The sequence below is a fragment of the Eschrichtius robustus genome, chromosome 20, assembly GCF_028021215.1.
Source record: "Eschrichtius robustus isolate mEscRob2 chromosome 20, mEscRob2.pri, whole genome shotgun sequence".
In the NCBI taxonomy this organism is placed as follows: domain Eukaryota; kingdom Metazoa; phylum Chordata; class Mammalia; order Artiodactyla; family Eschrichtiidae; genus Eschrichtius; species Eschrichtius robustus.
The window spans coordinates 66,114,788-66,128,313 of NC_090843.1; the positions used below are offsets into that span (position 1 = coordinate 66,114,788).

The 13,526-nt window shown below is 56.5% G+C and overlaps 1 protein-coding gene across 4 annotated transcripts in view; it reads left to right on the top strand.

Annotated features, from left to right (window-relative positions):
• PEMT (phosphatidylethanolamine N-methyltransferase) overlaps nt 1-13,526 on the top strand; it is a 46,399-nt gene that overhangs the window by 26,140 nt on the left and 6,733 nt on the right. For all 4 annotated transcript variants that reach the window (XM_068529515.1, XM_068529514.1, XM_068529513.1 and 1 more), the window contains exon 3: nt 11,235-11,350. In XM_068529515.1, coding sequence (XP_068385616.1) covers nt 11,235-11,350 — 116 coding nt within the window. The remainder of the gene's footprint in view (nt 1-11,234; nt 11,351-13,526) is intronic.

Sequence of the window (13,526 nt, forward strand, 5' to 3'; positions counted from 1 at the left end):
CCTGCCCGGTCCAGGGCTGGCCCGTCCGAGGCTGGCGGGCTCCACGGGGGCAGAGCCCCCGGGTCCCTTCCCTTCCCCCAGAGGCAAACATCAGGGACGGGAGAGGGGGCCACGAGGCAGAGTGTGATTAATCGACATCGCAACAGTGATCCTTTGCGGGGCTGGCACAGGGGTGGCAGTTGTGTCCTGCCCTGGTGAGGTGACCTTGGTCACCCTGGGCAGAAGGGGCCTGGGGACCTGCCTGGACGGGATCTGCCCTCTTGGGGGTGTCAGCAGGGGGCGAGGAGATGCAGGGGACCCAGGGCCCAGGAGCAGGAGGGAGTCTTGTGACTTGGTCTTGTGGGTGAAGGGAGGCCGAGGAGGTGGCAGGGGATGCCGCGGGCCGCGCCGGAGGGCTGAGGGGGCCTGGCCGGCATTTGTGCAGGTGGAGGGCAGCTGGTGTGGGCGCTGGGGGCTGCTCCCCGCCCCCCGGGGGGAGCGACAACAGCCCCGCCCTCCAGCCGTCAGCCGGAACCCGACCATTCATCACATCTCCGCGTCTACGAATTGTGCTTTTCGCGGTATATCTAAGAAATCACTGCGTAACTCCAGGTCATACAGATTTTCTAGTTTGTTTTCCTCTAAAAATTTTGTAGCTTCAGGTTTTATGTTTAGATTTATAACCCACTTGTGTTAATTTTTGTACGTGGTCTGAGTTCTGGGTTCTGCGCACGACACCCAGTGCCATTGTCCCCTGCCCCCTGAATTAATGACCTTTATACTTTGTCACAGATCGGTCGACCTTACACACGTGGGTCTATTCCTGGACTCCCTGTTCTGTTCCGATGGTCTGTTTGTCCGCTTTGGCACCAGCACCCCAGTCCTGGTCACAGTTGCTTTATGATACGGTTCAAAATCTGTCGACTTGGCCTCCCTTTGTCCTTCTTTTTCAGTTGTTTTGCCTATTCTAAGTCCTTTGCACTTTCATGAGAATTTTAGATTCAGGTTGTCGATTTGCAGCAAGCCTGTTGGGGTTTTGATTGGGTTTGCGTTGAATCTGTAGACTAATCAGGGAGAATTGATATCTTCATAATACTGAGTTTCTGGACCCACGGACACTCTGTGTCTCTCCGTTTATTGAGGTCTTTTCTTAAAATTCTTAGCGAAGCTTCACAGGTTTCGGGGTGCCAGTCTGGCATTATTTGTCGATTTCATCAGAGTTTATGTAGGTGACCGTGTGTCACATTTTACTTGACATGATGCCTTCTTCCTGGTCTAAGGGAGCATCCGGGGTGATGTCAGCTGTAGGGTTTTCCAAGATGCCTTTTGTTAGGACGAGGGCGTTTCCCGCTACTCCTCATGTGCTGAGTTTCTGTGAGGAGTGTATGTTGGATTCTTGTCAAATGTTCATGTCTATTAAGGCGATCGTAGTGTTTTTTTTTTACTTACTTTGTTTATGTGGTGAATTACATTGACTGGTTTTCAAACGTTAAACCAACTTTTTGTTCCTGGTATAAATCTCACTCGGTCATGATGTATTATCCTTTTAGTATGTAGTTGGATTCCGTTTGCTAATTTGCTAACATTTTGTCTAGGATTTTTGTATTTTGTTCAGGAGGGGTATTTTTCTCTAGTTTTCTTGCAATGTTTTGGTATCAGCTAATGCTGGCCTCATTGAATGAGTTGGAGACTGTTCCTTCCTCTTCAGTTTTTGGGAAGAGTTTGTACATAATTGGTATTATTCCTTCCTTAAATGTTTGATAGCATTCACCAGTGAAGCCGTCTGGACCTGGAACTTTTTCTCGTGAAGGTTTTTGACTATATGTTAAAATATGTTGATGGGTATAGTGCGTGGTCAGACTCTCTGCTTCTTTTCCTGAGTGAGCTTTGATCAAGTTCATTGGTATAAGTTGTTCACGTGTTCCTTTTTCTGCCTTTGTGTCTTTTTTCCTTGATCTCTATTCAGATCAGTCTGAAGAGAGGTTTTATTCATCTTCTCAGAGAACCATCTCATGGTTTCATTGATTTTTCTCTAGTGTTTTTCTATTTTCTGTCATTGATTCCCACTTCAAACTTTCTTTTACTTACATGGGTTTCATTTTCTCTTTTCTCTTCTTTCTCTAGTTTCTTGTGGGAGCTGAGACCAGTGATTGGAGACCTTCCTTCTTTCTCTCCTGTGGGTGTTCAGTACCATAAACCCTCCCAAGCAGCCGCATCCCACAGACGCTGGTATGTTGTGCTTTCATTTTTGTTCAAGTCAAAATCCTTCTGGTTTCCCTTTCCATTTCTTCTTTTTCCCGTGAGTTGTTTTTTTTTTAGAAATGTGTTACTTAGTCTCTAGACGTTTGGGGATTTTTTTCAGAGATCTTGCTGTTATTAATTTCTAATTAACTCCATTGTGGTCAGAGAACACACTTTGTGAGATGTATAATTCTTTTGAACTTACTGGGACTAGTTTTATTTCCCGGCATGTGGTCTATCTTGGTAAATGTCCTGTGCGCACTTGAAACTAATTTCTACCTTTTTTTTTTTTTTAAATTAATTAATCTTTTTTTGGCTGCATTGGGTCTTCGTTGCTGCGCGCGGGCTTTCTCTAGTTGCGGCGAGCAGGGGCTACTCTTTGTTGTGGTGCACGGGCTTCTCACTGCGGTGGCTTCTCTTGCTGCGGAGCACGGGCTCTAGGTGTGTGGGCTTCAGTAGTTGCAGCACGCAGGCTCAGTAGTTGTGGCGCACGGGCCTGGTTGCTCCACGGCATGTGGGATCTTCCCAGACCAGGGCTCGAACCCGTGTCCCCTGCATTGGCAGGTGGATTCTCAACCACTGCGCCACCAGGGAAGCCCACTCACTCTCCTTTTGACCAGTGTTAGAAGGATGTCTCTTGTGCCAGCCTGTTACTTTGATCTGGTTTGTATCTTTACAAGCAAAGTGTATTTTGTGGAGCCAGCATGCAGTTGGATCTTGCTTTTTTATCCAATCTGACAATCTCTGCTTTTTCTTTTTTTTTTTTTTTTTCTGTCTGAACCCCATGGCATGTGGAACTTCCCCGACCAGGGATCAACCCCGAGCCCCCTGAAGTGGAAGTGCAGAGTCTTAACCACTGGACCGCCAGGGAAGTCCTGACAATCTCTGCCTTTAAATTGAGATGTTTGGCCGTTAGCATTTAATGTTATTAATGTTATTCATTCCTTCATGTCTGGTGTCTGGAAAGCCCTTGTATATTTGTTTTTGGTTGTTTCGGGTGAGAGGCTAAGCTCCATCCATCTTAGCTGGAAGTAGAAAGGACAAGCAGTAATAACTTAATACCATTCAGTACTCAGCCCATGTTCAATTTTCCCCAATTGTCTCAAAAGTATCTTGTTCCAGTTGGTGTGTTTGAATCCGGATCCGAATAAGGTCTACACATTGCATTCAGTCGATGTGATTCCCGAGCCCTTTTTACCCAGACCAGTGTCCCACCCCTTCTTTCCATGTCATTTATTTATGGAAGAAACTGAGTCATTTGTCCAGTAGAATTTTCTGAGTTTGAGCGATTATATCTTTGTGATGCTTTTTAACATGTTCCTCTGTATTTCCTGAACCTGATAGTTATAAAGAACACTTTGTAAATGTGCTGCATGTTCGGCTGAAGCATGGGAAATTGCCAGTATTTCACCGTTTGCCCTGCAAAGTGCCAGGTCCTGCCCCTCCAGGTCACGCTACCTGTCCCAGCCGTCAGGAAGCGCCACTTTGCGTGACCCTGAGACTGACCAGTGGATTCAGGAGGTCAGCCTGACCCTCACGGCCAGCTTCTCTGCCCTGTCCCTGATGATAGAGTTTCCTGGGCCCTCATTTAGGAGTTGCAGATGGTGATGCTTCACCTCCGTCATGCCACGTCGGGAACCTTTTGGGTTGTCTGGGGTGGGCAGTAGGATTTGGGGGCCGTCTCCCAGGCAGTCAAGTCCAGATGTGAATTCACCGCTGGGGGAAGACTGCGTGCCGCTCAGCACTGATGTATTCCCTGGACAAGCTGGTGGAAGGTGTCCAGTGAGCAGGTGATGGCTGAGCGAGCGCAGGGACAGTGGTGAAGGGGCAGTTTGGCTGGGGGAAGCTGTTGGACGCCACCCTGTGTGACAGGGCACGACGTGGGACTCCCTCTCGTGGAGCCCCCCCGCCCCCACCCCTCCCAGTCCCTCCAGGCCAGGCCGTCGCCCACGTTTGGATGGAACCAGCTGGGCGGGCCCCACCGAGCCCCGCTGCAGGGAAGCCCCTCACCCAGCAGGCTGGGTGGGAGGCCGCTGAGCTGTCGTGCGTTCCCGCGTCCATCCGCGCGTGGAGATCAGCGCTCGCAGGGGCCCTCTGTTGGCTGCCTCGTGTGCGGGTGTGACACTGAGCACAGACAGAGGTGGGATGCCATTTGACTGTGGAGCCAGGTGCAGGGAGCGGGAGGTTCTGGCTGTGCTGGGTGGTCCAGGGCAGCTCGTGGCGTGCATCGCGGGCAGGAGGAAGAAGGCGAGAAGGCTGGAGCAGCTGTGTGTCTGGCGGGAGGGGACCGCCACCCGAGCAGGAGGGGTGGTTCGTGCTTCTGGGCTGTGGGCCCCTTTGAAAAACGCAAGGAAACTCTGGCTTCTTCTTAGCAAAAGCTACAAATGCAAAAGCACTCGGCCTTTGCTTCCGTTTGGGGATGTTTACTGAGCCCCGGAACACGCCCAGGCCCCCAGCTGGAGAGCCCGGACTAGACGGTGGCCGGCCTCCCTCCTGCGGGATCCGGGGCCGCGGGGGCTGCGGTGGGAGGTTCTGGCAGACGGGGCCTGGGCACAGCAGGCTTCCCTCACCTGCGGGCGGCCCCCCCGCCGCCCCCGCTTGTCCCCCCAGAAGGAGGCAGACAGCGCCGCAGTCTCCTCCAGACACGCGTCAACTCCCGGACTCTCACGGCAGCGCTACGAGGTGCGGCATTGCTGCTTGGCTCCCTCTTCCGGGTCAGGAAACTGAGGCAGAGCGAGGGGCTGCGATGCCCCCGGGTCACACGGCTGGGAGGCGGAGGAGCTCGTGGGCGACCCGGGACCCAGCACCCCCGCCCACCTGCTGTCCCCCGGGCGCTGGGTCCGCGGCCAACAGTCAGCTGCCCCACTCCACTCGGGGTCCTCACATCGAGGACACGCGGGGCGTCCGAGAGGCTGGGGGCGTCCAGAGCAGCCCCCCGCCGCGTTGCGGAGGTGCTCGGGGCACAGGCTCCTGCTGCTGCCCTGGCTTTTGTCCGGTGGACCCATCCTGGCTTTGAGTATCACTGTTAAATTGCATGTACCAATCAAAGCAAGCACTTTTACTGCCTGTGTTTTTTCCCCCTTTTCTTTTCAAGAGAACACTCTAGCACAGCACCAGGCCTGTAGTAGGTCCCCCAGTAAGAGCTGGACGGATGGAGAGATGGGCGCTTGGTGGGTGGGTGGATGGATTGAGAGGAAGGGCTTCTCATGCTTCCAGCGCTGGAGACTTTCTCTGCTCTGTGGACCACAGGCCCTGAAAAGACCCCCCGGAGTCCATCTCTGTCCTTGTGGCCTCACCCCCATGCCCCGTTTCAGTTGCTGTCACCCACGCTCACTGTGTCCCCAGTGAGGTGCTCGGACGGTGCGGGCTGCTTGGCGGGTCCTGGTTCCAACAGGTGCCACTGGGCTGTCAGCCTCCCCGTGTGAGCGTGTCCCAGGGGACACACCGTTCCCTGGCCCTGGCCGAGCATGCGCTCCCTATGGCTGTCTGTGGTCGGTACCACTGGCGTTTCAGGCAGAGGACACGGCCCACGGGCACACAGTCTGTGACAACTGGCCAGGGTCCGGGCCTGCTGAGCCCGCGGCGGCCCCCCTGGCTCACACACAGGAGTTCCAGGTCCTGAGTCAATGACATTACCCGTCAACACTCTGATCCCTGGGCCTCAACCAGCAGGCCTCCTCTGAGTGCTGGGACACAGTGCCCTGCAAAGCTGGTGGCTCCGAGCTCAAGCGCCTCGCGTGTCTTGGGAACGTGTTTTTCCTCCTTCCCTGTGGACACTGGCGAGTCGGCTCTGCGGTTAATGGGGCTGCCCGTCCTGCGGGCATGTGGGCGTTGTCTCCCTGCCGCCCCCCGCATGAGCCTGCAGGAGCCCGACCCCACACGGGACGCCTGCTCCCACCCCGGGCGTGGCTGCGGCCGGGGTTGCCGTGCAGGGTGGAAGCCCCCATAGCCTCAGTGTCCAGATTTTTCACCTCAAATTGGATGCCTGGGTTTTTGTTTTTTAATTAATTTATTTATTTTTGGCTGCATTGGGTCTTTGTTGCTGTGTGCGGGCTTCTCATTGCAGTGGCCTCTCTCGTTCCAGAGCACGGGCTCTAGGCGCGCGGGCTCAGTAGTTGCAGTGCGTGGGCTTCGTTGCTCCGCGGCATGTGGGATCTTCCCGGACCAGGACTCGAACCCGTGTCCCCTGCACCGGCAGGCGGATTCTTAACCACTGCGCCGCCAGGGAAGCCCCAGATGCCTGGGTTTTAATGTGGAAATTCTAAATGGTGTTGAATTGTTGGGTCAAATATTTTTAATTTTTATTTATTTATTTGTTTTTCACTGGAGTATAGTTGCTTCACAATATTGTGTTAATTTATACTGTACAGCAAAGTGAATCAGCTACACGTATACATATATCCCCTTTTTTTGGATTTCCTTCCCATTTAGGTCACCACAGAGCACTGAGTTCCCCATGCTGTGCAGCAGGTTCTCACCAGTTATCTATTTTATACATAGCATCAATAGTGTACATATGTCAACCCCAGTCTCCCAATTCATCCCACCCCTCCTCCCCGCCTTGGTGTCCATACGTTTGTTCTCTGCGTCTGTGTCTCTGTTTCTGCCCTACAAATAAGATCATCTGGACCAATTTCTTCAGATTCCACATATATGCGTTAATATACGATATTTTTCTCTTTCTGACTTACGTCACTCTGTATGACAGTCTCTAGGTCCATCCACGTCTCTACAAATGACCCAATTGCGTTCTTTTTCATGGCTGAGTAATACTCCATTGTATATATGTACCACATCTTCTTTATCCGTTCCTCTGTTGATGGACAGCTATTTTTAAATGCTGTGGGTTTGACCAAAACACCTCTGGGCTACCCCTTAACGCCCTCCGAGCCCCAGGACGTGGGCCCCGGGCTGCCGGGGGGAACAGAGCCACCTCCTTTACAGGCAGACCCAGCACCATCAGTGTGGCCGAGTGGGACCCAGAGGTGACCAAGACGCAGAGGCTGCTCTTGGAATCAGGGCCCCTGGGGGAGGGGCCCTCTCCACCTGGACGAGGCGCTGGTGCTGGCGTGTGGCCATCCATCGCCCGCTGGGTCTTCCCCCCACACTGGGAGGTGGATAAGGAGTCACTGGCCCGTTTGTCGCATTTCCCTGCTGACTCGGTTGAGGGAATGTACGGCTGGTGGCTGGCGGTCAGGGACTAATTCCCCCGATTTCCATCCATCCCAGCCCTCTTCCTGCCCCAACAGCCTCCTTCCTGGCCCAGATTCTGTGGGAGAGGTTTGCAAAAAAAAAAAAGAATCAACATTTTGGGGAAGAGGCCTACCCGTTACAGAGGTGAGCTGGTGACCCTGCCAGGGGTGTGGGCAGGGTGGCCCAAGGTGGCAAACGCAGAACCAGCCCAGTTCACTTGGATTTCAGGGAAACAACAAATTGGAGCAACATTTGGGGCAACTTGTATTAAATTATTTGTTCTTTATATGAAATCCAGGTTTACCTGGGGGCCTGTGTTTCTCTGGCAGCCCTGGGGAGAGGGAACGTGAGTGTGGGGTAGGGCCAGGGCTTGGGCCAGGACATCTCCATTTTGGGGTCCTGGCAATCTAGAGGCCACGCCAAGTCAGGAGTGGCGACGGCAGAGCGTCTGGTCACTCTTGGCCCACGGGACGCTGACCCGCATCATCTCACAGCCCAGCCCTCGGTGGCCAGTCCCCTGTGGTCAGCTCCACTGCCTGCTTCCGGGCCCCTAATCCGATGAAGTGCACAGCTGGGCCCCGAGGAAGGCTAGGCGGGACATTAACCTCAGGCCCAGCAAGGCTCCTGGCTGCTGCTCTATTGATTGCCTTGAAATAACAACCCGTCTAAGGCTGGCCAACCGGGAAGCAGACAGCTGTTGGTGAATCGGATTCGCTGTTTCCCCCCCTCCCTCTCCCACCTTTCGTCTCTGGGTTGCTCAGAAAGTGCAGTCATGACCCTGCCGATTCCCAGGTGAAGGAGCAGGTGTTGGGGGGCCATCTGGGAGGCCAAGGCGGGCAGAGTGGTCCCCAAAGGGCCTTTGGTGGAAAGACGCTCCACCGTCCGCAGAGCAGCGGGGGGCCCAGCCCGGAGTCCGGAGGCCCCAGCGCCTGGTTCGCTCGGCTGAAGCTCGGCCCCCTCTGCTGCCCAGGGCTCTGGGCTGGGGTGCAGCCGGTCACGGCCCCCTTGGATACGGGGGAGAGACCCCTCCTTCAGGGGCCGGACCCGGTGTGTTGGGAGCAGAAGAGTCTGCCCGGGTAGGTGACGTGGGTGGCCGTTCTCATCTGCCCCTAGAGCTCAGATTCTACAGGGATTGGAGGTTTAAAAAGCTGCTTTACTGAGCTAGAGTGTGTATACAATAAAGTGCACACATTCTAATGTAGTTTGAGTCTTGACAAATGTATACGCCTGTGTCACCACCGCCCTGATCAAGAGGGAGCCCTTCCTTCCCCAGACGTCCTCTCCCGCCCCTTCCTAGTCAGTCCCCAGCCCAGCCACCGCTGCTCTGACTCATCGCCGTGGGTGGGCGCTGCCCTCCAGGCCTTTGTGAGGATGGAAACTCCTCTTGCTCGGCATGAAGCCGACGACAGCCGTCCTCTGGTTGGACCACACTTCGTCCACGTGCCCCGTTCGGTGGGTGGCCGGTTCGGGGTGGAGGGAGAGCGCGGAACATGCCCGCACCGACAAACGCGGCAGCTCTGGGTCTGGGCCCCGGGGCTTGTGCTCCCGCACCGGGCCTGCAGGAGGGGTGAGGACGTGGCACTACGTGGTTTCCCACCGATTTCAGTGTCCTTTTGAAAGCATTAGCGCGTCAGCTGGGAGGAAAACTCAACAGCCGTTAAAGCTGCATCTTGAAATCCCATACCAGGAACAAGGTTTTGTGACGAAGACAGCATGTTTGAAGGACAACTGGGCCCCTGCAGATGGAAGGGACACTGGGCCCCTGCAGATAGAAGGGACACTGGGCCCCTGCGGATGGAAGGGACACTGGGCCCCTGCAGATAGAAGGGACACTGGGCCCCTGCAGATAGAATGGACACTGGGCCCCTGCGGATGGAAGGGACACTGGGCCCCTGCAGATAGAAGGGACACTGGGCCCGGAGTCTCGGGGGCGCTCGGGTGCTCCTCTTTGTGGCTGAGTGACCCCCCCCCCCCCAGGCACTTCTGAGGGGCCCCGTCTTCCCGACGTGTTAAACGGACCTCATCCCACCCACCCCAGGCTTGTTTCTTTCTTTTTCTTTTTTCTTAACATCTTTATTGGAGTATAATTGCTTTACAACAGTGTGTTAGTTTCTTTTTTTTTTTTTATAAATTTATTTATTTATTCATGTTTGCCTGCGTTGGGTCTTCGCTGCTGCGCGCGGACGTTCTCTAGTTGCGGCGAGCAGGGGCTACTCTTCATTGCGGTGCGCGGGCTTCTCATTGCGGTGACTTCTCTTGTCGCGGAGCGTGGGCTCTAGGCGCACGGGCTTCAGTAGTTGTGGCTCGCAGGCTCAGTAGTTGTGGCGCACGGGCTCAGTTGCTCCGCAGCATGTGGGATCTTCCCGGACCAGGGCTCGAACCCGTGTCCCCTGCATTGGCAGGTGGATTCTCAACCACTGCGCCACCAGGGAAGCCCTGGTGTGTTAGTTTCTGCTGTATAACAAAGTGAATCAGCTATTCAGTTTTTCACCATTGAGAACGATGTTGGCTGTGGGTTGGTCATATATGGCCTTTATTATGTTGAGGTAGGTTCCCTCTATGCCTACTTTCTGGAGGGTGTTGAGTTTTGTCGAAAGCTTTTTCTGCATCTATTGAGATGATCATACGGTTTTTCTCCTTCAGTCTGTTAATATGGTTTATCACATTGGTTGATTTGCGTATATTGAAGAATCCTTCCATCCCCGGGATAAACCCCACTTGATCCTGGTGTATGATCCTTTTAACGTGCTGCTGGATTCTGTCTGCTAGTATTTTGTTGAGGATTTTTGCATCCCTGTTCATCAGTGCTATCGGCCCAGGCTTGTTTTGAGTGTTAAGTGAGCGCAGGTAAAAGCACTTAAATCATCAGGTGCTGAATCGACGGTTGTGATTTTTATCGTTGGCGTTGACATCCCACGCTTCTTGGGACGTCAGCGCCCCTCCCAGCTCACTCTGCCTGGACGTCCCGTCCACCCTTGTGGCTTGAGTCTCGGGTCCATGTGTGAAAGCAGGCTGCTTCCTCTGGCCAAGGACACTTGCGTCCACTTTCCCGACGGACAGTCACCCTGCAAGGACCTCCCTTAACCCCTCGGTGGGTCCCCCTTGGTCCAGCTGCTTTGGAGGGGACTGTCCCCCAGGGGCCCCAGAAGGAAACGTGTGCAGGTTCCTGTCCCGAAGGCCGACCACCCAGACGCCCTCCCGACTTAGAGCAGGTTGGCCCGGCTGGCTTTCGTGCCACAGGGACAGGCAGGCAGCCGTGGAGACGGCCGAGGCGGGAAGGGAGCTGAGGAGCCCGCCCTCAGCTTGGCTCCACTGCTAGCTGCCGAGGGTTGAGATTTCAGGCGTGACGAGTTCGAAAAAATACAGGAAGGCTTCTGTGGCTAAAAATTAAAAGCTTGAAAGTCTGTTCTTGGCGGCGCACTGGGGGGTGGGGCTGAGGGCCCAGGGCCCGGTGGGAGCGCCCCGCGGATGGTGGCGCTGGGCAACGTCCGCGGGCTCCCTGCCCTCCGCGGTCCCGTGTCATGTAGTGGGCGACCCGAGTGTGTGCCGGGCCGTGGGCAGAGGAAGCCAGGGCGGCAGCGGGCCGCCCCCACCCCCGTGTTTGTCGTGTGTGCCGGGAGAGGCTGCTTCCGGGAGCACCTTGTGGCCCGTCCGTACAGGACTCGCAGGGTGGACGCCCCACGGGGCTGGGCTGAGACCCCCGGCCGCCAGACGCATCCCCCCATCCTCCCTCCTCCTGACTCCTCCACCCCGCTCCCGCGCTGCACCGTGACCCTCCGCGCAGGCCTCACGCGCAGGCTGCTTCTCTCTCCGCTCCGCAGGTCGCGAGATGGGAACATAAGACCCGAAAGCTGAGCAGGGCCTTCGGGTCCCCCCACCTGGCCTGCTACACCCTGGGCGGCGCCATCCTGCTCCTGAACGTCCTGCGCTCCCACTGGTAAGGCCCCCCGGCACCCCCCCCCCACCCTGGGCGCCTGTGGGAGGGGCAGCCTGACCGCATGGAACCCCATCCCCTCCACGAGACTCCCAGCTGCCCGGGAAGGTTCGTGCGGGGGTCAGGCAGCACCCGGGATGTGGAAGGAAAACAGGAGCCGCGAGCTGTTGGGGTGCGGGGGGCGCAAACGGATGACTGGACCAGGGAGAGAACGGATGGACTGTTGGCTTTCACTGTGCAGGGGCTGCTTTGAGCTGGGCTCACCTCGCCCGCCCGGCTCTGCTGGCTGAGAGGCGCCCGCACGGAGGGCAGCGAGCAGTGACCTCGGGGGGAGCGGGGAGGACAGCCCGGCCGCCTCTGTGTCGGCTCCTGAAACCCTCCCTCGGGGTTGGATGCTGGTGTGTTTGTGCTGCACTCTGGCCTTCCTCCCCCAGTTACTCTCTGGAAACTCAGCCTGCGGGGGAGGAGACCCAAACGGCCCCACCTGGGCTGCCAGCCCAGGTGCTACCCTTCGGCTCGATTGATTTTTTTTTCCTGTTTTCTTCCCTAACGAGCCTTTGCAGACACTCTGGCCCTTCTGAATGAGTGAATGAATGAATGAATGAATGAGTGAGCGAATGCATGAGTGCCCGAGTGGGCACATTCCATCCCCGACGGCCCCTTTCTTCCTGGCTATCTCCGAGGAGGCATTTAAAGCTCCTGAAACATCAGTCTCTTCAGGATACAGGACCTGCTGCCTTTTTCCCTAAAATTATGTGTTGTTTCCAGTTCTAGACTTCTGCATTCTTGGCTTCCTGAGTCCGAGATGTAAAGAGAAAACCCCAGTTGGTCTCTCCTCAGCCTGCTATCTGCTGGCCCAGAACCCTGGGCCAGCCCCAGCTGCTGTTTCTGTGGGGTGGAGGCTGACGGTCCATCCGCCCTGCAGGTGGGCTGCGCCCAGGTGGGCAGCCAGGCGGGGGCCGGGGAAGCAGAGGGGCGGAGGGTGAGGCAATGGAGAGCCCGGCTGGCCCAAGGGCTGAAGGGGGCCCCCCTGGGGCCCCGACCCAAGGCCAGCCTTTGCCAGCGCTCGGCAGAGGCAGGCGGCTTTAGACAAGCCCCTCTCCCTGTCCGTCCTGCTTCTGTACCCCGAGGGCCGACAGCCTTTTCCTGTCCTTCCTGTTTCTTCTTGTGTCCTGGGCCCTTAGGAGGCCTGGGAGGAAGTGACCCCAGGTCCAGCGCCCTCTCCCATCGTCCAGGCCCCTCTGTCAGTGCCGGCCAGGCCTGGTGTCTGGCTGAACTGGCCACCCAGGGAATTTAGGTGGAGAGAAAGGACGCCCCCCACTGCCCCCCGCAGGCCTGTTTCCTCTTCTCCCCTCTCGGGTCCTCCTCTCGTTTTCCCCCTGCTGACAGGTCTGGGTGGTCTGCCTGGGGCTCTGCGGAGGGGCTTTGTGGGAGTCCCGTCCCCTTCCCTAGCACCCTTCACCTGTCGCTTTATGTGGTTCCTGCAGGTGGGTTTTCTCTGTGTGTGTGTGTGTGTGTGTGTGTGTGTGTGTGTGTGTGGTAAAACACACATTACTAAAATTGACTGTTTCAGCCATCTTAAGGTATAGTTTTGTGACGCTCAGGACCGCACCACATGAATGGGTGTCGGTCAGTCACGGGCTGAGGCGCAGCGGGCAGGAGCCGGGCGGTGCTGGGGGCAGCAAGCCTCCCCCCACACCTGTGTGCTCGTTGCCTGAGGGCGGGTCCCTGCGTGTGGACCGGCGCCTCTGTCCCTGTGGCCATCTGGGTGCCAGCCGTTGCTGCACCAGAGTCCAGCTGGAGCTGCTCAAGGACACGGTCAGATGGCCGAGTGGCCGCACGAAGGAGCAGTGAACGGGGCAGACAGACGGGGACAGTTCACGGCAGAGCAGGCTGGGCAGCCGGTGCAGGGGGAGCACATAGAGATCGGGTGGGGCCTCCCCCAGGCTCCTGGGCGGGGGACAGGACTCAGCTCCTGTGGCTGCAGGACCGAGGCCCTCACCCTAGAGTCTGTGCCCTCCCCACAGCAGGGCGGGCGCCTTCTTCCAGGCCAGCGGGGGAGTCTCTCTGACCTCCAGAGCCTCTTTGAAAGGGCCCCAGGGTAACCTTTTGGGTGAAATGCCCTGACCTCGTACCACCAGGTACTGGCGCCCCCCCCCACCCCCCGGCGTTCACGGCC